At 37.2% G+C, this 20,324-nt stretch overlaps 1 protein-coding gene across 1 annotated transcript in view; it reads left to right on the forward strand.

Annotated features, from left to right (window-relative positions):
- LOC104123497 (FAS-associated factor 1) overlaps positions 1-13,806 on the forward strand; it is a 70,440-nt gene extending 56,634 nt beyond the window's left edge. Inside the window, exon 12 of the mRNA XM_035891344.1 lies at positions 11,558-13,806. Within this exon, the coding sequence (XP_035747237.1) occupies positions 11,558-11,641 (84 nt within the window). The 3' untranslated portion in view covers positions 11,642-13,806. The remainder of the gene's footprint in view (positions 1-11,557) is intronic.
- The last annotated feature ends 6,518 nt before the right edge of the window (positions 13,807-20,324 follow it).

Consider the following 20,324-nt stretch of genomic DNA (forward strand, 5'->3'; position numbering starts at 1 on the left):
AAAAAAAAAAAAAAAAAAAAAAAAGTAGTCATTGATGAATGCCTTGGAAGTACGGTAAAGCTACATATTCATTGCCTTAGGCTTCCTGGTATATAGGCTCCTAGAAATACCCTGTAAGTTGTCAAGACCCTTCTGCTATATGATGGGTATCACAAACATCCCTTGAAATCTGTGCAACAAGAACAGAGCACTTGGGATGCTTGTGCTCCAGAAAACAATAGGATTTGAAGTGCCTGTTTGGATTTAAACTATACATAACATTTTTGAAAAAATGTTTGAAAGTATGAGAATTACTTTGCTGGAGTTTTTGCTGCAGTAAGATGAAAACATGTCTTCTCAAGTTAGTATTTTTTTTCTTCTAACCAAATCTGTATTACAATAACATACACACCCCCAGAATTGTTTCTGTCTTATTGAAAGGAGGCAATTATCTTCAACCAAATCAGCATTTTCTTGTAATAAACTTGTTAGAGCATTTTTACCTGCTTTTCAAAGCTATCAGTCCTGATACAGTGTTGTTGAAGTATTTTTACTTCTTTGGTAAATAAAAATTCATTAGTTCTGAGTTCTATGTTCCAGTTGCTTACACAGATATCCTTAGCTAACTTAAAGTTCGTATCATAACCCTACTGTAAATACAAACTTCTACACATGAGTAAATACACAGATTAACCTTTTCCAGACACTACTTGTAGATTTTAAAGCAGCAGTGACATTCCAAAGCAGTTAAGCACATGCAGTGACTTGTTATTGGGTCTTTGTCACCGACAGCGTTGTTCTTTCTACCAGCGCTGAAATTAGATATCAACCACCTCCTCGCTCAGTACCTTAGCCAAGGCAGCACTACATACCATACCGACAAGCGTGTATCACTTGGGTGAACCTGGGCCAGCAGGTAACTTGTACCTCTAACTTTGAAAATGTTTGGCAAGCACATCTTACAGAGTGAAAAGCTGTATTACAAGTTCTCTGTATTATTCTTAAATGCACCTGCAAAGGCTTTATGGAAGCAAATGTGCACGCTATTTAAATGTACCTGCTGATTTTAGAATTACAGTTCCTTTTCTTCCAAGAATTGCTCTAATCTTCAAAATGCATTTAACTATAACAAAAAGAGCTTACCCTAAGCATATTAGCGTGCTCAGTCAACCTCCTCAGTCAGTATTTCTTCTAAGTTCCTTTCTCTTAAAAGCCTTCCCAAACCCTGATTTCAGTAGTCCTCTCAGCCTGCCAGCTGCAAGACCCACCTTCTCCCGGTACCCTGGAGGCTTCCCGCATGATGGGTTCCTCGCTTCCTTTTGCGGTGGAGATCTGCAGAAATCTTCCTAAAACTCTTTAACATCTTACGGACTGGGCATTTCACCACACTTAAGGGAAGAAGCTGAAGGGGGACCATGTCTACCTGAAACTATAGGAGGAATGTGCAGAACAAATTCACCAAAACTGGGCTTCAGCCACCTTACTAGGGTTACCGATACATTTGTGAATGTTATGTGGTATCTGTCAGAAAAGGAGGTCCTGGCATGCTCTCTCTTTTGGAAGACTGTTTTTGAAAGATTGAATTTATTAATTTCTTCTGAAAAATCAAAATTGCAATCTACAATTGCTTCTGCTCACTTCTCCTTAAGGTGGAGCATTAGTTATGTATTTGAGAGTATGCCTTTTCCAGACATGGTATTAGAGACTTAAGCTCTTTATTTACTGTATCTGGAAGCCCTGGTAAGCCAAGACTTCTACAGTATTTCACATTTTATTTTTTTGAGCCACAGCTTAGGATCAGGTGGCAGTTAAGTCACTTAAGGTTATTTAAATGCATCTAAAATGTTGCTTAATAATTCAGAACCAGTTTGCTCTGTTTAGAGTATTAAGATTTTTTAAATCCTTTTAATTAACCAATTTCAACAGCAGTTTAAATAAACAGAAACAAAAAATCTGTCTCCCTTGAAAGGGCAGAAAATAAATTTAACGCAAATTGCATGCCAATTTAAATTAGGTATGATCAGGTTTTCAGTAAATTTAGGGCCAGACAATTCTTAATATCATACGGGAGCACAGAGTAAGATATTCCTCCAAATCCAAATGTGTTCATTCGTTCCTCTGCTCTGACAGGAGTAATCCTCTTTGATGCCCACCGTGGTGAAAATAACGCCACAGGACAGTAAGTTTAGCTGCAGCACTCAGCCATCTGAGCAGGCAACTATCCTCTGATGTTCTCGGAAAGGTCATGTTAGAGCATAATCCCTGTATTGCTACGCCAGGTAGTTTGGCTATTTTGTGTATCAGTTCTAGAAGGCATTCTTTGTAAGGATTATTCTGCGTTCCACCCAGTGCAAACTACTTCCTTCAAATAACCTACTTTTAACTCATTAGGTGATGCTTAGACTCCTTAAATAGTTCATGAAAGAGTTACACGTCCAGGACCATCTCTAGATTTTAATATTCTTTCCCCTCATCATCATCTCGATAGCAAGATGGAAGAAAGGTGTTAGCGTGAGAAAGGATTCATGCAGTGTCATCGTTATACCCAACAGCACTTCTAGTAACTTCACATAAATCAGCAAAGCAGCTTGACTATCTGGCTCATGGCAAAGGAGGATTTCAGATGAGTGAAATATTTTTCTGATATGTTAAAAAAAAAAAAAAAATTGAGATTGTTTTTGTAAGTTCAGGGAAAATTTAACATGTGATCCATGTATTTTTTCCCGTCATTTCAGTTACTGATATTTACTTCTTACTACATAAAATAGTACTCATCTGTTTTAATTCACATAACTTAAATTTTTTCAGGTCAGTATAGATGTGATGGTGGCATGTGTTTATCAGCGCTGATCTAGTTTACACAAGGCCACAGCCACTGACAAAGGTAGATGTCCCTCCTCTTGTCATTTACAACTGCCCTTAAGTCAATACTACCTGCCCTTGTCTTTCCTCTCTTTTCAGGGTACGTTGTTATTTTATTTATTCAAGCAGTTATGTTTAGTTTAGTTAAGACACTGAGAAGTTGCCTAAGCAAATTGGCTGTACCAGACTATTACATTCCCATGCCTCTTTTAGAAGCACGATTTCTGATCGTTCTTCCTGATGACTTGTAACAGTAGAACGACTGGACTGATTAACCTTGAGTGCAAGAGGAATGGATCACGTATGACTGCAGCCAGAAGGCTGAAGCCTTTGCAGCCCCTAGGTTTTATTGCTTTTAACAAGTTTGTTGCTCACAAAGAACAGGATCACAGCCATTCGGTCAGCACCTACAAAGGGAGTAGGTGATATTCTTGCCCTACCGAAGTCAATGGCAGTACTTTAGAGAATATTGAGTAGATTTTGCTTCCTGAAACGTGATGTTTACTTTTGTGGAAATACAATTTCCATATAGGTAGTCAAAAATTCTCTAAGTATTACAGAAAGATTTTTCACAATGTTTTCTTACAGGACAGACAGACTTGATCTGTCTTTTCAGACCTCGTGTCTTTGCATAAGTGGCTGTGATACCCAAAGAGAAAGATTGAAGCCCTTCATGTGTCAAGTCACTGAAAGCAGATGGAAGGAATATCTTCCTCATCTGATAGATGTAAGCTTATTCTAAAAAGAAATAGAATTACATTCTATAGGTCAATATAGTTTCTGATCTCTTACAACAACTCTGTTTGAATACAGGGAGTGTTTAACCAATTTCAGGAAATAGGTGTGCCTTTCAGATGAGCTATTTTACTTAAGACTCACTAAAGTAAGCAAGCATTCACCACACTGAATACTCAGTGCAGTATGTGAACTTGCAGTTGAGTCATCCTCATTAGTTAACCCAATGACTAATGCCAACCATGTGATTAATATATTCCACCCAAGCACATCCCTCTGACCAAAAGTGTTCTTTTATTCAGCGCTGCCCCATTTTACAAAACATTTATTTCAGGGGAGGCGCGTTATTGTTCGCAGGAAGATGCCTTAGTTAAGCAGCAGAGCTTTTGCTGTTGCATATGGCATTATCCAGTGTAAACCGGGCTTAAGATACTTCGTACTTTTTCCCTAGAATTTATGTGTAATGTCAATTTTGGGTGGTTTTTTCCCCCTGTAGGAAGAGAATGCAATGATAAAATACCAATAAAGAGCCTTTGCAATAGTATGATACTAAGAATGCTGTGTCTGGTTACCAGCAAATTTAATGATCTCCTGCTGTTTTGGTAATTGCATAAGTAATACATCAGACTAAATCACCAAAGCAGTCTTAGGTACACTTTTTATTCTATTTACCTATCTACCAATCACAATGTTATACTGTAGATATCATTGTGCTATCTGAACATCTTAATCCTTTGAACTTGTGATAGAAATCTTTTTGGATTGTTTTTCCATGCAGTTGTAATTAAGTGCACATGAATCCAATCCTGGGTCATTCTCCTGTGAGTGACTGTGTTCGCATCCATTCCCCTTTGGGATGTATGCAAAGCAAAGTTCTTGCAGTTCATTTGGAGTGCTAAATATATTTATGTTTTCAAACTTCCAGAAGATGTGGCTGTGTGCCTCCTTTCAGCTCTTCATCAATATCCACAGCAAAAGCTATAGTATTTCTGGGGACATGATCTTTCTCCTCTGTAGCTAGCACATTTTAAAATAATCAAATACATGAATAATTGTTTGTTCCATATAAGCACACTGGCAGCAGCGCCCACAGTAACAGGCTGTTTTGCTCCTTGGCACAGCAGAAAGGATGCTCAACATACAAGTGCTCTCATCTGTAAATGCCAGTACTTAAACCTTTTCTCTACTCAGCAAGAAAACTGAAAGTAAATAGTGTGAAGGAGCAGGTGATGGAGCTCTTCTGCCTGCAGGTCCTTTGTCAGGAGAAGACACGTTCTGGGGTATTCTGTCAGCTTCTTTTTTTCCAAGAAACCACACAAAGAATTCCTAAATAGATCAAAGATTTCAAACCAGAAAGAAGGAAGGGAGGAAAGCAGAAAATCTGAGGAGAGGTGTACAGCACCTTCCTCTTCCCTCAAAATCTGAAGTTCTCCAGTCTCGGAGTTGTTGGCACTGTGGAGATCAGCATCATCTTGTTCAGTACCTGCAGATAACTCCTCTGACTGACAGTGACTTCGAGTTCTTGCTGTCAGTGTATAAGGCAACTTTCTTCTTTCCTGCCCCACCCCCCCCAACAAAAAAGAAATTTCAAGCACCTCTTAAACTCGAAGTGTGCCATGTTCTGTGGTGTCAATGTCCCAGCTGGTTATTGTGGCCAATGTCTGTACCAAAGAACAGTGAAGTGGTTATGTCTGTGTTTTAAATTGATCAATTTTTACTTATAACCATCAATACAACATCAACAAAAGTTGTATTGTTGAAAGAGACTCTAATTAATTGAAATACTTTTGTGTTTTGACTTCTCCTGCCAAAATGAAAAAGCATATTTGTTATTTTGTCATTGAAAATGAACTGTTTGAAAGTTTAGAGGAAGATGCAGCCTTTTTGTAGTGACATTTCAGTGAGATTAATTCTTAGAAATAAATACAAAACAGATACAGTCATGTTAGTTACGGGATGTACTCTGGCCATATTTTGGGGGAGTACTGATCACTGAACTAAATTTTGGATCTTGGGCCAAAAAGCAGCACAGAACTACCTCAGAGCTACCCAGGTTGGAACTGCTGTATGCAGCATTTCCTAACATCTTTTGTTGTAAGGTAGATAAACTCTATTTATATTTCTACAACCCACTGTTAAAAAGTCATAGGATTTGGGTAAAAATCTGGGGGTTTTTTAAAGATCATTAACACTTAGGATTGTATTTAGTTCTGGTGCAAGAATGATTAGTGTTTGTGGGTTTTTTAAGCTTTGGTCCACAAAGATGAGGTATTTTTCCCAATTTAAAAAATCAAATTTTCATGTAGAATCATAAATTCATAATGTTGGACTTCTAAAAGCACCAGGTGTCACTATACAAATATGGCAACACTGGGTTTGGGTTTATCCTTATTACTTGCACTGCCCTGCAATTATGCTTAGTATTTTATAAAACAGAGGAGAATATAGTTGCTATCTTCATTTACTGTCTAAAAAGACAAGTAATGCAAGTCAGGTTTATAAGTCTTCACTGATTGAAATCTATGCAGCAGATTATTTTCTGATATAAATTATGTTAAGTCAACAAAAATTTACACTATGTAAAGATTGGTGGCATCCTGGGTATCTCAAAGAGCTGCACGGCTTTCCTAAGAAGGTGGAAAGTGTGCGCAAAGTAGAGGGTATAACACCACAGTTTTCTGTTTAATGAACATCTGTTACTTTGCTTAGTAAATGTATTTTTAAAATATGCTTAATCTAAAATACTGTTTTGAGAAAATCTCTTCAGAGGAATAAGAGAATAATCTTATTCTCTGGATTAAAGCTTTGTACTTAGAACGAGACTAGAAGTCTTTTACTATGACATATTTTTCCTTATTTGTGACGGCTTTCTTCAATTCAGATGTAAATTATCTCCAAGTTTATTCAACTAAACCAGATCTAATTGCATGTATTTCTGTAAAGTAACCCTACTTTTTTTTGTTGCTCAAGTTGAGCGCATTGTCCATATAACCCATAGATATTTCAATAGGTAGAAAGGATTCACTGTATTTGTTTGTATGTCATTCTGAAAATATAGTTTTTTAAACAGATCTGGTACTTTACCAGGTGTGCCTTTAAGTAATTTCTATTGCATTTATACTTTAGGAGGATTAGGAAAGAGAGTAAAAGAACTCTTTGTCCATTAGATTCATTAAATGTATTCATGCGTGTGTAAGTGGTATAGAGGCTGTGCTACTCAGGAATCAGATCCTTGTCCTAGGGTGTAGAGAAAGGTGAAGGGTGTGATATTTACTGCTTGTGTAAGTGTCATAATAATTGTGTATTCGATTCTTTACTTTTAAATGACCTTCCTGGGCACTAAGCCATTTTTTGTATTTATCTTTTCCCTGCAGAGTTAGGGAGGGTAAGGAACCGCACCTTTGAAATGGTAAAAGTACAGCTGTTCAGGATGTGAACATGTAGTAGAACAGACAGGTCAGCAAAGGTGAAGATAGAAAAAATACAAAAATTGTTCTAGAAGGAAAAAGACTTTGCTACAAAAATATATTAGAATTATGTTTATACTAGTATTACTTTTCATTATTGGGTCATTAAGAAACCCAAGGAATTTATTCAGAATGAAGTGCAAGTAGCTACTACATTCTTACAGGAGAATTACAAGAATTAACATTACTATCTTTTAGTTTTGCGCATCTTAAGTGACTCAAATTTCAAAGTGCTGCAGAAGTACTTCAAACCAACTAGCTAGTGCTTAGCCAAAATAATTACCACAGAATTCATTTAAACAAATCCCTGTTAAAATAATAAATTTCCTTAACATCAGTTATAAAACAAAGCTCTTTACATTAAAAGATCAAGTCTTGGCTTCAGTGCACCAAAGCATAAGGTCCTGTAAAAGTGTATTCACAGTTGGAAGAAAAGTACCGCTTTACCAACTTAAACCTGTTCCAGTGAAAGTGCAACATTTCATAGCTCGATGGCAAGATCTTACGCTGATAGAAATAAGGTTCTGTTACCTCCCTCTGCTTATGTTGCTCGAAAGAGTCTTCCCTGAAGAGAGGGGAGTGTTAAAGTTTGCATAGAAAGTTGTTTGCCTGAAGATGACAACTCCGAGGGCACCATCTGCTTTGGCTTTGGGACAGCCCTGAATGCACGTGCATGCTACTCTACAGAATTCTGTGAGCTTGAGTATTAGTAATTTTGCTATCACTTGAGTTACACTCTCTTAGCATCTGAACATTGTGTACTTCCTCTGCCACCCTCCTCCCTGTGTAAATTTGGAACAGTTTAGAGCCTCTTTTTAAGGGGTTTTAGTTTACATTTCATTATGAAGTACTTCCCTTAGCAAAAGCACAAAATATATTTTAAAAATACATTCACCTCATCAGCTGGTATCACCATGTGACATGTGAGTGGACGCATAAAATGCATGCATGTGGCTGGTCGAAAATCAGATATTGTAGGACTTGAAAATATAGAGAAACACTATGCTTTTACCATTTGTTCAGGCCTTTAACAAATGCAGAATACTTAATTTGGTGAATTTTGCAACCTTATTTAATACAGCATTGATTTCACCACATGAGTACCTATATAATCTCATTGACTTAACAGGATCAAATCAGATTCAGTATATAAATGCATGCTTAAATTATTTTCTATGTAATTGCCAACCATGTAAAAAAAATATTTAAATAATAAAGGTGTAGGGGTTTTGGACAATGTTACTTACATAATGTGCAGGGCTGTTTTGAAAAGAGCGCCATGTGATGACATCAGAGCAAAGGATGGTCAGCACTGAAGTGGACTCCAGAATTTTTCCTAATGGTAATGAACCACGGTATACAGATTTAAGTATGAAGGTATTTTAATACTTTGCATTTTGAAATAATCCACATAAATTTATTTAAGTGAATAAAATTCATTAAAGCACTACATTGGACATCTTTGCGGGCTACAGCTCTCCCAGGGTCCTTTAGTCTCTATTATATATCATTCTTTGGTTTCTAATTCTGTTCTAAGATACTGTAAGTTGCAAAGCATCTTAGGTCTTATATTTCATATATTTACAAGAGAAACCATTTCTTTTGGTAGGAGGTGCAGTCACTAATAAGGCTTCTATTCTTTATAGTAAACAACATATTTACAAACCACAAATAACAAAGTAGAAGCTGCAGAAGGGTTATGGTGTGATAATTAAGTACAATGGCGACCCATATGAACAGAAAATGCCAAGGAGCTAAAACAAAGCAACAACAGCTTTGTTTGTTGACAGATGTAGGAGCCATATTGTTAGTTAATTGGGTAATGGTGTAAACATTTGCAAACTCTGCTGTCCCTCAGTGAATTAAGCAGCACACTGAAATGATGGTGAAAAGCTGCACAGTCCTTTTTGCTGCAGGTACTCCAAAATGGTTTTAGCTGACCTTCTAAGTATGAAGACTTTGAGGAAGGGACATCATGCATTGTTATTATTTAAGGTACTTGAAGTTTGCAAACTGTAGAGTTTAGACTAGGATATTTATCCTGAATTACACTCAAGTGAATAATAGGTTTCCATATGGTTACAGTCTGGAAGACAGTGTTCGTTGCCTATGCTTGCTTTTCAGATTTTTTTCCCAAATGTAGAAGAGACTTGTTCGCTCTTTCCTGGCTTTTATTGCAAAAAAAAATGTTGCAGGACTTGAAAATAGAGAGGTCTAATTAGATACTTGCTTGAACTGAAAGGAAGGAAAATTGCTTCTCAGGTGCACAATACCTCATGTGCTGTGAATTGCAGAGACCCCTATTTACCTCGCTTTCTGTGCCCGTGTGCAATAATGGACTGTAGCAGAATACCAAAACATTAAAAAATGCAACAAGATACTTAATTAGCATACTTCTGTAATCACAAACTTAAATGCACTACTTTGGCTGTTTTTTACGTAACAGGTTTGCTTTCTAAGATAATAACCTTTCAATAATTTAATCTAAAATTGAGTCTGGTTTTTATAAATTATTTTTCTCTTCAGACATTTAGCAATAGCTCACCATGGTACATGAAGTTTAATAAAATATGTTGCTGCTTTGGGAATCAAAATAATGCATCTGTTTGGGTATTTTTTTTTTAAATTCTGTTGCAGAGAGGTGAAATTACATTGATTTCAATGGACTTAGGAAGTGATAAGCTTTTAATATTTGTTTAAATAATTATTGTTATGTAATTATCCAATAAAACAATGGAAATAGAAATATATTTTAAGTTTGCCTGATTTAGTTAGGGGGGAGAGAAAGAGGAGGAATACTGCGTTTGTTAATTGGTAACAGGATTAGTAAGAAAAAAATACATTTAGTGTTTCTTATTAATTCATAGTATTTGGTGTGCTTGACACAAAATGTTTTCAAAAAATAATTTTAGAAAGTAGTGGCAAGATATGATCATAGATAAAACAAATTTAAGTATGGAAAAAATGTTTATCGATATACCTTTACATTTAAACCTATAGCATAAGACTAATAATCTATTATTCACAAGCAAAATTCTGGTAACTAGTGGTCACACAGCAAAATAAACTAAACCAGAACTACTAGGGAAAATAAGCTTAAAAATGGAAGTGAAATATTTCAGAAGATGATAAGGTTAAAAGAAATAATGCTCATCTTTCTATATGAAGCTTTGCAGTAGTCTTCTGAAGGATAGCACAGCATTGGCATGTAAACCTGCATGTCTGAAGGACGCTAGGACCCTTGTCATCATTATTTTGTCTATATAAATAATTATATTATGTAATATTTACAATTAAATTTCATTTTCATAGAAGAGGTTTATCCTACAGGCAGCAGTCTAGCTTCGAAATAGAATCTTCAACACAAAAGTTCCTTGCTGACTATAAACTTGAGAATCGCTTACGTGCCGTAAGTGAAAGTCGTTAATGGGATAATCAGGATATTGAGCAGCTTGCAGGGTTTGGTGCTGAGATCCAAATGCTGAAGAATTTTGGCAATAATGATGCAGGTAGTGCCTGTATCATTATTTTCTGAATTGCATGGCATTTAACTCTCACTGGAATTCTCCTGTATATCCACCTGCACAAGCGATTGCCTAAATACCTTTACAAATCCAACGAGGAGTCAGGATTCCAGGGAACAATCCTATAACACAAATGTACACATGTAAGTGTCTACATAAATTATATACAGACCCATAGTACTTACAATGCATATATGTATATACACACATGCATAATAAGTATACACTTCAGTCGTTGGGTTGAGATGCAGTTTCACCACCCGGTGAGCTGATTTAGCATCTCACACCCAATGAAAGGAGGGCCCTGCTTCCTCCCTTCTACCTACTGCTTAGTTAGTGCCTTTGCTACTTACCTTGCACTGGATTTGGTGTTGACTGGACTTGCGTGTTCACCAGTTAAACTCTCTGGCGTGACAGAAAAATAACCAAACAAATGGGAGTGGACAGTTTGCTCCCAGCCTAGGTTCACTGAGGTGGCTGATAAGCATCAACGTGAGTGAAAGTTAGGTGCTTCACCATGTGACGTGGAGGTGGCTAGGAGCAGGAAAGTAAAGGCAGAGTAAGTTTCCCCTTTCAATGGAGAAATCATGTTGGATCAGTTTGATTGAAACTTTAGGATACTTATCTGGGACTACAGTTTTATTTTTCATCTCAACTCATGTGTTCTAGTAATCCTTCCAAAAGATCTTGGCTTTGGCAAATCAGATATATTCATACATTGGTTTACGGTGGAAAACCAGACCTTCTTGGAATTGATGTTGTGGATTCTGATTATTATTATTATTATTCTGTTCATTGTTACTACAAAATAATAATAATACACAAAATACAATATATATTTCTTAATCTTCATCCTGGGAATTCATACTCACAACTTCAGTTATCACTGACAGAGGGACTCAGAAATCTCCCCGGTGAAAATCTGCCCTGTGAAGATAAACAGTTCAAAAAAGTCTACTTAAACATATCTCCTTGTTCTTATCTTTACAGGTGACCCAGCTGGATCCAAATAAATCATTACTGGAGGTAAAACTGTATCCTCAAGAAACCCTTTTCCTAGAGGCAAAAGAATAGATCAAACAAGATCGGAGGACTAATCTTCCTTTGACAAGCCAGAGGCACAGCGTCAAAAGGAAGACTTCTATCAACGCCACCTTGTACTATCATCCAACTCGATTCAATGTCACAACTTTGCCTCTTGCAAGAATCCTGAAAATTGAAAAAAACATAGCTACTTAAAGTTTCACATACATGAGTATATGTTTCCAACCTCATCTAAATGAGCAGAGGATAAAATTCTGCTATGAACACTGAACATTATGACTCTGTTGCTCACTTATCATCCAGCTTTTGTTATAATTAATGCACTGTTAAAATGTGAGTGATTGTTAAGTAGAATTTTTACTCCTCAAATGCCCCTTTTTCACCAAGAAATCTTGGACATTTCTGCCTGTACTTTTGACACTAGAATGCTGTATATTTGATATCTCGCTGAGCCAGTGCTCTCATATATATGCATTTTATTTCTGTGTTTGAATTTCTACTTTGTCAACTAATTTAAAAAGGCAGAAAAAATTAACGGGACATTCTCAGCCATAGAAATTTAACAGTATTATAGTAGAAAGCATATAATTTTTGTTAGTTCTTTCTGACTTCTTTGATAAGATGTAAGGTTTTGTTTGAAGAATATAGTTTGACATATATGCGAGATATTTATTTACTGGTTCTGCTTTGGGTCTCAGTTCTGATTCAGTTTAGGAAGTATTTTCCATTACATTGCAGTGTGTGAAACTGCTTATTGCATGATGTGAATATTTAAATAACATTAGAAATGGCCAGTACCAGAAACCTGGTATCTTGCCAACGCTTCAGGAATCAGCTGATATTGAATATCAGCTGTTAAAAACCTTTCAAATACCAGATACAAAAGTTCTTTATCTCATTGTGAAAGAAAGGGCAGTTCCCATTTTAGCCATTTTCCTTCATTCTGGCACTTGTTTGTATCCTATTACTCTGCTGTTTTAAAGCACCTTGTTTGTTTCATCAAACAATGAGTATCTGAAGAGGTGGTGTAATAAGAAATCTGCCTTATTATTGCACCATTTGGACATTTTAACAATAGATTACTGATCCCGTCTCAAATTCAAGAAATCCTAGTTCTCTTGTCTGAAATGTATGCACCAACTACCTGCTATCTGATGTGGAAAAATCTCGTACTTTAAATTTCTCAACCACAGAATGAGCATACTGAGTCTAAGGCCATAACGTACACTTGATGCCAAACCTACGTCAAAGCTGGTTTGGTTAATTTTTTTTCTTTTTTTTTTTTCTTTTTTTTTTTTTTTTTCCAAATCTCTGGGCTTACAGTATAGTGCACAATAGCACTACAGAATTGTCATCTGCTAATAAACTTTTTTTTTAAAGCCTGGCACATTGTTTGCCACATATGTTTATATGTAATTCATAGTGTTTATCGTAGCAAAATGAGTTCTGATTTGAAAATTTTGTATTAAGCAAAAACCAGTTGCACACATCTTTTAGTCTTTCTTTTTTTCTTTGGAAGGATGGTGATAAAAAATTAAATGTATGCCTATTATTAGGGTGTTAGTGAAGCCGATATATTGTTACCTTTACCAAAAATGCAAATTTCTGAGCGGGAAAAGCCTTATTCTACCTTTTGTAATTCTGTAATTAGTGAGTGCTACATCAGACACTTTTAGAAGTGAAGTATCTATGACAAACAAAAGGTTTGGAAGTGTAAGCAAATTCTAATCATTTGCAGTTCACAAATAAAAGAATTCATAGCCAATATAAAGATAAATGTATGTGTAATGGAAAGCTGAATGCAGACACTTCATTCTGAACTTTTGTTTTCTTACAAAAAAAAAAAATCCACTATGTTTATTAAATAAGAAATTAACATAGGTTGCAAATTGGGGTGATGCTGTTTCTACAAACAATCACAGTAACACGTACAGCGGGATTTTAAAGTGATGCATATCTTTTTTTTTTCAGATTAGCTCTTCCTTCTAAGCTGGCTATTGAGGAAAGGCATTGCTGAAATACTGCTACACAAAGCAAAGTGACCTTTCAGCTAACTTGTTTATATTAATCTGTTCTGTTTAACTTTTGGTTGATCTCATCAGGCTGTTTCCTCTCACTCAACTTTATTTCTGTATTTTGACTATATATTCTTTACTTTGATACTAGTTTCATAAAGTTATTAAATGTGGCTTGAATATTTGTTGAACTTGTTTAAGTCGGTGCTCCCAGGGTTTGTTTGGCCTTTTTTTTCTAAACTCTTATTCTTTTTCCCCTATTTTGTTCATATTGCAAAATACGCTGTCATTATCAAAACGTTCTGGTGATAATTAACTGGAAGCGTTCAAAGTGGTGGCATTACTGCCCTCTGATATAAAGACATCAAGATCAGTATATAGGGATCAATCCGCCACAAAGTAAACAAGTGTATCACTATTTAAATAAAACATTTATGATTTTGGTCCTTAAATACTTTGGGCCTGATTTCAAGAAGCGACCATCTAGAGATACCTTTCCAAATTACACCCCCAATGCAAACCAATCTCTGTGTAGAAACATTAATATTCTATGCCATCATTTTCTGCTCTCCTAAACTATGGTATTCACTTCATATGCTCTGCTGACATGGTTAATCCTCCAGTCAGCCTGCAGACTGATTTTGTAATTCAGTATTACCCTAAAACTGTAACACTTGCTACAGAGCATATCCCTGATTCTACCTTTTTAGCTTCAGGTTCTTCACGTTAATGGATTATCATTAATGTGATTAATGCATTAGTTTTAAGTCTTAAGGAATTACTGTTAATGAATGGAATCCCGTACGATGTGTCGGCTTTCATTGTTGGCCTTCAGCGCATTATGGTGAAGGTGGGGCGCGCTCTGGCTTTTGAGGAAACTTCCTGCCTATTGACATTGGTGTTTTAAATCATTATTAGAGAATACGCAGGACACAAGTGTTTGCTCTGTATTCTCTGCATACGCACTCTTGAATTTAGTGGGAGTGCTGAGGGTGTTTCTAATGGAGCTATGTTGGGGGTTTTGTTTATTCTTTTTAATGTAGCAGAAGAGGACTTTGGCTTTCGTAAACTGTACCTATTCAGTGACATTAGAAACTTAAAATAAATTTTCAATTACAGTAATATTTCTACTAAAAAGTTATATGATTTCACTCTTCCGTTTGTGGGGAAAAACAAAATCACCATGACCCAGATTCACAGGAGGACTGAAGCACTTCATTATCCAAGTCTCATGTCCAGACTTCCTAAGCAGCGCACAGGAAGATTTAGGTGCCTTAAAAAGGGGTCCACAACAAGTAAAAATTACCTAAGTAGGTCTCCAAACAAAGCAAAGCAAAGCAGAAAACCGACATGTGAAGGGTCACTACCAGGCAGAACCAGACACTGGTTAGAGCAGTCAGTAGGAAACACGGAAGATGAAGAGGTCTTGTGCGTGCCACTCCTGGCTGGAGCTAAGGCTCTCTGCTGGCCCAGGGTGCCTCCCTCCACTCAGGGTTCACAGCACTGAGACCGTGCATCAAGGTAAGCACCGAGTCCTTTCTTGCAACGTTTGACAAAGCACAGGATACGGTTTTATTTCAAAAACAGCGATGGTGGCCTTCAGCCTGGGTCTACCCTGCGGTGTTCACTGAATTTTACTTTACACTGAAGTTTTCCCGTATTGTGAGTCGCAGGGGCCTGAGGAGAAACAAGCCCCTGACAGACATTTCAGAAGACTACTTCACCACCACCACGGTACAGGCCACTCTTAACGCGTGCACCCACTCTCTGCTATCAAAGCCGTTTGTCTGCCAGAGTACAGAATTCTTTAAGCTCGTTGCGAGGGAAGGTACAAGCAGGAGTGTCGGTCTTCAGGCTAGCAGATGGGGTGCTTGGCTGGGATGAGCCGTCCTGTCCTTTCCAGTGACGGCTCATCGCAGTCACTGGGCTTTTCAGACAAATGCCCTAGAAGACACTGAATGTTGAACCTGCACCCTAGTGAAATTTTCTTATTCTACTTGTGTAAAAGAGAATGCAACAGCAGTAGCCTTAATTTTATTTTTTTTTCCTGGACAGGTGATGAAAGAAAGCAGAAATTGCTATATATTGTACACAGCGTGACCCACTGTTTGCTACCTGAAATCATTTCCTCACGGATGACAGAGATGGAGGAATACCATATTTAGCACTAAACTTGTCACGATCCAGGCAGCTTTATACTCAACTTAATCAGGTATAGACCTGCAGTGCTGCCAGAAGAGCCGCCTCTGCCCCCACCTCGCACTGGGACTAGGCAAACTAATGTAGTTAAGAACTAACCATTTTTTTCCTGGAGTAGTTTTCAGACTGATCTAGCCTGTTAAGTGGCTGTATGTACACCGGGACCGGCAAAAAGCAGGAGAAGGTGGAACATGCAGGGGTGAGTAATTGAAGAGGAGAGGGAGAGGAAGGCAGGGCTGCTCTTTCTGACAGCACTGCTGATTTATATGGCTTTATATTGATTGTGGTTCTCAAAATATTTTTTGAATGCCTTGTTATTACCTTTAAATTTTACATTTGCCTTTGAATTTCAAACAAATTAAACAAGTGTTATTAAGACCACTTTAATTAAGACCAATTAAACAAGTTTTGCTATCTTAAGTTCTCGTAAGTTTTGTGAAAGCTGGCAGCCCGGAATTCAAGAAACAGGCAGCCAGATGGGCAGTACCGTCAGCGTGTGCTGTGAGGGCAAGGCTCACTCTAGATCTCTTACTTGTCACTACAGATCGGAGAGAGCAGCCCGAGTACCCTACCTGCAGGAAAAAAGTTTCAACGGGATTTAATGTCTCATTAGATACCAGAGAATTCGCTCCTTAGTTGGGCCTTTTCTCTGTGGATTCTTTTATGTGTAATAAAGACTGAAGTCACACTGTAGCCTTAATATAATTCAATTAAAATGTCACTCAACTGCTGGTTGTAGAAGTAGGCTTCATTAGTTCCTGTGCTCACAAAACTACTGGTTAACACGATAATTATTTTGTACTTACTACCAATGAGTTTCATTTACTGTTTTTCCAACTCCGTGTTGTGACAGTCTTCCACAGTTCATTGCTATTCGCTTTCGATCCAGTCGTCTTGAATGAGTTTGTATCATTCATTGCTATCACCACCTCACCACTGATAGCTCTTTCCAGATCATGTATGAGTACCTTGAATAACACAGGTTCCCACACAGATCCTCGGGGACGTTGCTGGTATCCTTTCTCAGTGTGAAAACTGTTGCTTACTGCTTCCAGCTATCAATCTCTGAGTAATACTCCCTTTTTTCCTCAAGAAAAGATGTTTCCAGTGTAGTAAACATCACTGCAAATGACTAGCTTCGTTTTCCTGCAATTGCCCTACTTTCATTAAGTACTCCTTTCACACCCTGAAAATATATTAGTCCAATTATCTTGCTGGCAGGCTTCCCATTTCTGGTATTTTTAATGATCTTTTACACCTTTGGCAATTGTTCCTCAAGGTCTGTCAGCTGTTTAGTTTTGGTTTTGTGTCTTCTGAAAGTTAAATTTCCACAGTTGTGTTCTTTTCTGTTCTCCACATTTGGGTCTGTCTTTCAATTGCATCCTTTAACGTGCTGGCTAATATGGCTCAACTACTTCTGGTGAGCCTTCTGGAGTCTTTTTAAGTAAGATATATGTGTATTCTGAGGAGCTAAGCCAGTATCTTCAGATAGTTTTGATTGCAGGCTTAGTCTTCTACCTGTGACAATTTCCCTTTATTATCTTCCTCTTTATGCATTTTCTTCTTAAAGAGAAATGCTACTCTGGTGATTTTTTTTTTTTTTTAGTAAAATACTGAATATGTTTTAATTTACCTCAAAATGTGGTTTCTATCTTTTTATTTCCCCCTAGCTTTATTTAACCTATTGTCACAGTCCCCATTATCATGAGTTACTATCATACCTTACAACTACAGCACCCTATTCATGATCTTGTCTTTTGGAAATTTACTGGGATATCTAATTTGTTGTCATTTGAAACCTCCCATCCCATTTCAGCCATTTTAGAAGTTTTTATATTATTCTAATATGTACGTAGAAATATTTTTCATTTTGCCTCTATTTGCCTGTTTTATTATGCCCTGATTAATTAGGACTTTTGTTATGTAAGAAAAAGCAAGCATTTCCAAAATGCGGTGGCAATTGAGAAGGGATTTTTTTTTAATAGCAGTTATAAACTCTAATCTACAGAGGAGCTTAATAAAATATTTTGTGGATTTAACTGAAAAAATCTAGGGTTTTTTAGAACTTAAGTATAACCTGCGAATTGCAGAGAACACTGCTGAGTTGCTGAAAAATGCTTCTAGTTTTTCAAGGTTTAGGCATAAGCGAGTAAGACATTGTGTGACGGTTGCAGTATCCACTAACAGGAAAAAAAAAAAAGTGAGGCTTTCAAGATTTCAATTCCTTGTAAAGTTTGTTCAATCCATTTTAACTTTTAGTTTACCAGCCTTCCCTAGTCATATGAAAAGTGGTTTTATGCACATGTATGAAAAGCATTAAAGTACTCTCAACTGGGAAGTCTTGGTAGATACAAAACATTCATTTTATAAGCAATTTCAAGGCAAATGTGCAGTTTACTCCTTTGACAGTTGCATTTTGGCAGCTCTAGCATTCTTTCACCATTCCCTGTATTTTAGGTAATTTCAAGTGTATTTTTTCCTTCAGGTAATGCAAATTGTATTTGCCTTCTTGTCATCCAGGAATCACTATGCAGTTATTTCTTATCAATCAAAACCCGCCAGATTCAACAGAATACACAGTCTAGCCATGTAACCCTTTGAGAATTCTTAATTTTGCTGCTTTACAAAGACCCTCCTAGTTTTATTAGCGTTTCTCCAGCTGCCATCATAGTCTACTTCCGGAATCAAGTAGATTCCTTGTGAAATTATCATAGTTTTCCAAAATGAATCGAAGTGGTGATCTGATAATTCTACTTTTTATTGAAACAAAAAAGCTGCTAATAACAGAAATAATTAAGCACACAGAAGTCAGATTTACACCACTGGATTCCATAATCTAGTGGCTGCTTGATGCCTGCTTTAAGATTCACTGAGGTCAAATAAAAAATACCGTACAATATACTTAGCTACCATGGTCCTTAAGAAATGGCACGGCACGACCGATCACACTACACCCAAGTCACACTCTCTGTGCTGAAAGGGGCAATAGTATTAAGAGTCACCATGTTGCCTTTATACCATCCTGTAAGTAAAATAATTTCCCATAAGCAGACTGAATCCTTAGGAGACCAATTAAACTAACTTTATGGCAGTTATGCACTACTGGCTTGGTGAAAAGGGGCTGGTCACAGCAGGATAAGAATCAAGCTCATAAATGAAGAGCAGCCGAAGCAGAGTAGTATGAAAGAAGAACAACGGAAATTATACTGTCAAAAAAGCTGTTAAAGGATAAAATGTTGTTACAGAAATATTAACTTAGGTTTGCTCTTCGTATTTAAAATTCCAGCTTCTAATGGATTCCTTCTGCCAAGAAATTGTTATTGCCATTATTTTAAAAAAATGATAAAAATTAGTAATTTTTTATAATTACTTATGAGAATCTTATAGCAAGAAATTTATCTTCCAAGCGAAAGTGGAATTGGCTGCCCTCAAAGTGTAATGCAGATTTAAAAAAAAATAATCTTTCAGTAACCATCATCACAGGTATTTTTAATTACAGGCAATCCACTTACCTCAAACAGAAAATGGATTTTCAGGTTATTTATGCACTTCTAGGAAAAAGGACTAACAATTAATAAAGTTGGTAGCGTTCGTATGATTTTTAAGCAGAGAATAAGGCTGAAGGCTTTATACCCTCTGTACAACGTAACGGTATATATCATTGCTTAAGCACTGCATAAAAATACTGCCTCCTCCCCACTAAAGAGAAAATAAATTATTTTACAGGAGAAAAAATGTTATTAGTAATGAAAAAGAGGCCCTGTTCTTACAAGAAAGCATTATCCAGACTTGGAATTACATGAGAAAAAATACTTAAACATAGACCCACTGTAATGTTAGTCTCAAAATCAATGACGAATTCGTAACATGCTATCTCAAAGGAAGAAAGTCTCTACTGCAGCACTAACCACCAAAAAAGATGGAGGAGTCCTTTTGATGGAGGATTTCTTGGCAACCAGTTTGTCCTCTCTGAAGTAATGAAAACCTCCAGAGCTGTGCAGGAGAAAGCACAACAGTTCTTCAACCAAAAGAAAATAAAGGAAAAAAGCTTGTACTTCTTCAAGCTCGTTCCGCCCTGCCCCCCTCTGCTCCCTGTGGTGGTAATGTTGTTCAGGGTTCCATAAATTCAACATTTTTGAGTAACTATTAGATAGTATCGTGTGCTTAATGGGAGAGCATAACTTGTAACGGAGAACTAACCAGTCTCTGTTTTCTCATCCCATGGTTTTAACCCGTTTCAGACACCGCCTTTCCCATCCTTCCTCTTCTGCAGAAACCAGCTGCCTTTCTGTCCCGCTCTGGCCGCTGTTAGGCCTGTGCCCATGGCCAGCAATCCCTGTCCTTGCCATGGCACCTTCGCTATCCCTTCTCCCAGGCCTCACAACCAAGTGTGGGCTTCACAACCAAGTGGGGACTTTTCCTCCTCCGTGTTTTCGGGGGGCTGATACCAGGCTTCCTGGCCGCTCCATCGGGAGTTAGCAGAGCCGCCGGGTGCAGGC

The sequence above is a fragment of the Egretta garzetta genome, unplaced genomic scaffold, assembly GCF_000687185.1.
Source record: "Egretta garzetta isolate BGI_Z169 unplaced genomic scaffold, ASM68718v1 scaffold533, whole genome shotgun sequence".
In the NCBI taxonomy this organism is placed as follows: Eukaryota; Metazoa; Chordata; class Aves; order Pelecaniformes; family Ardeidae; genus Egretta; species Egretta garzetta.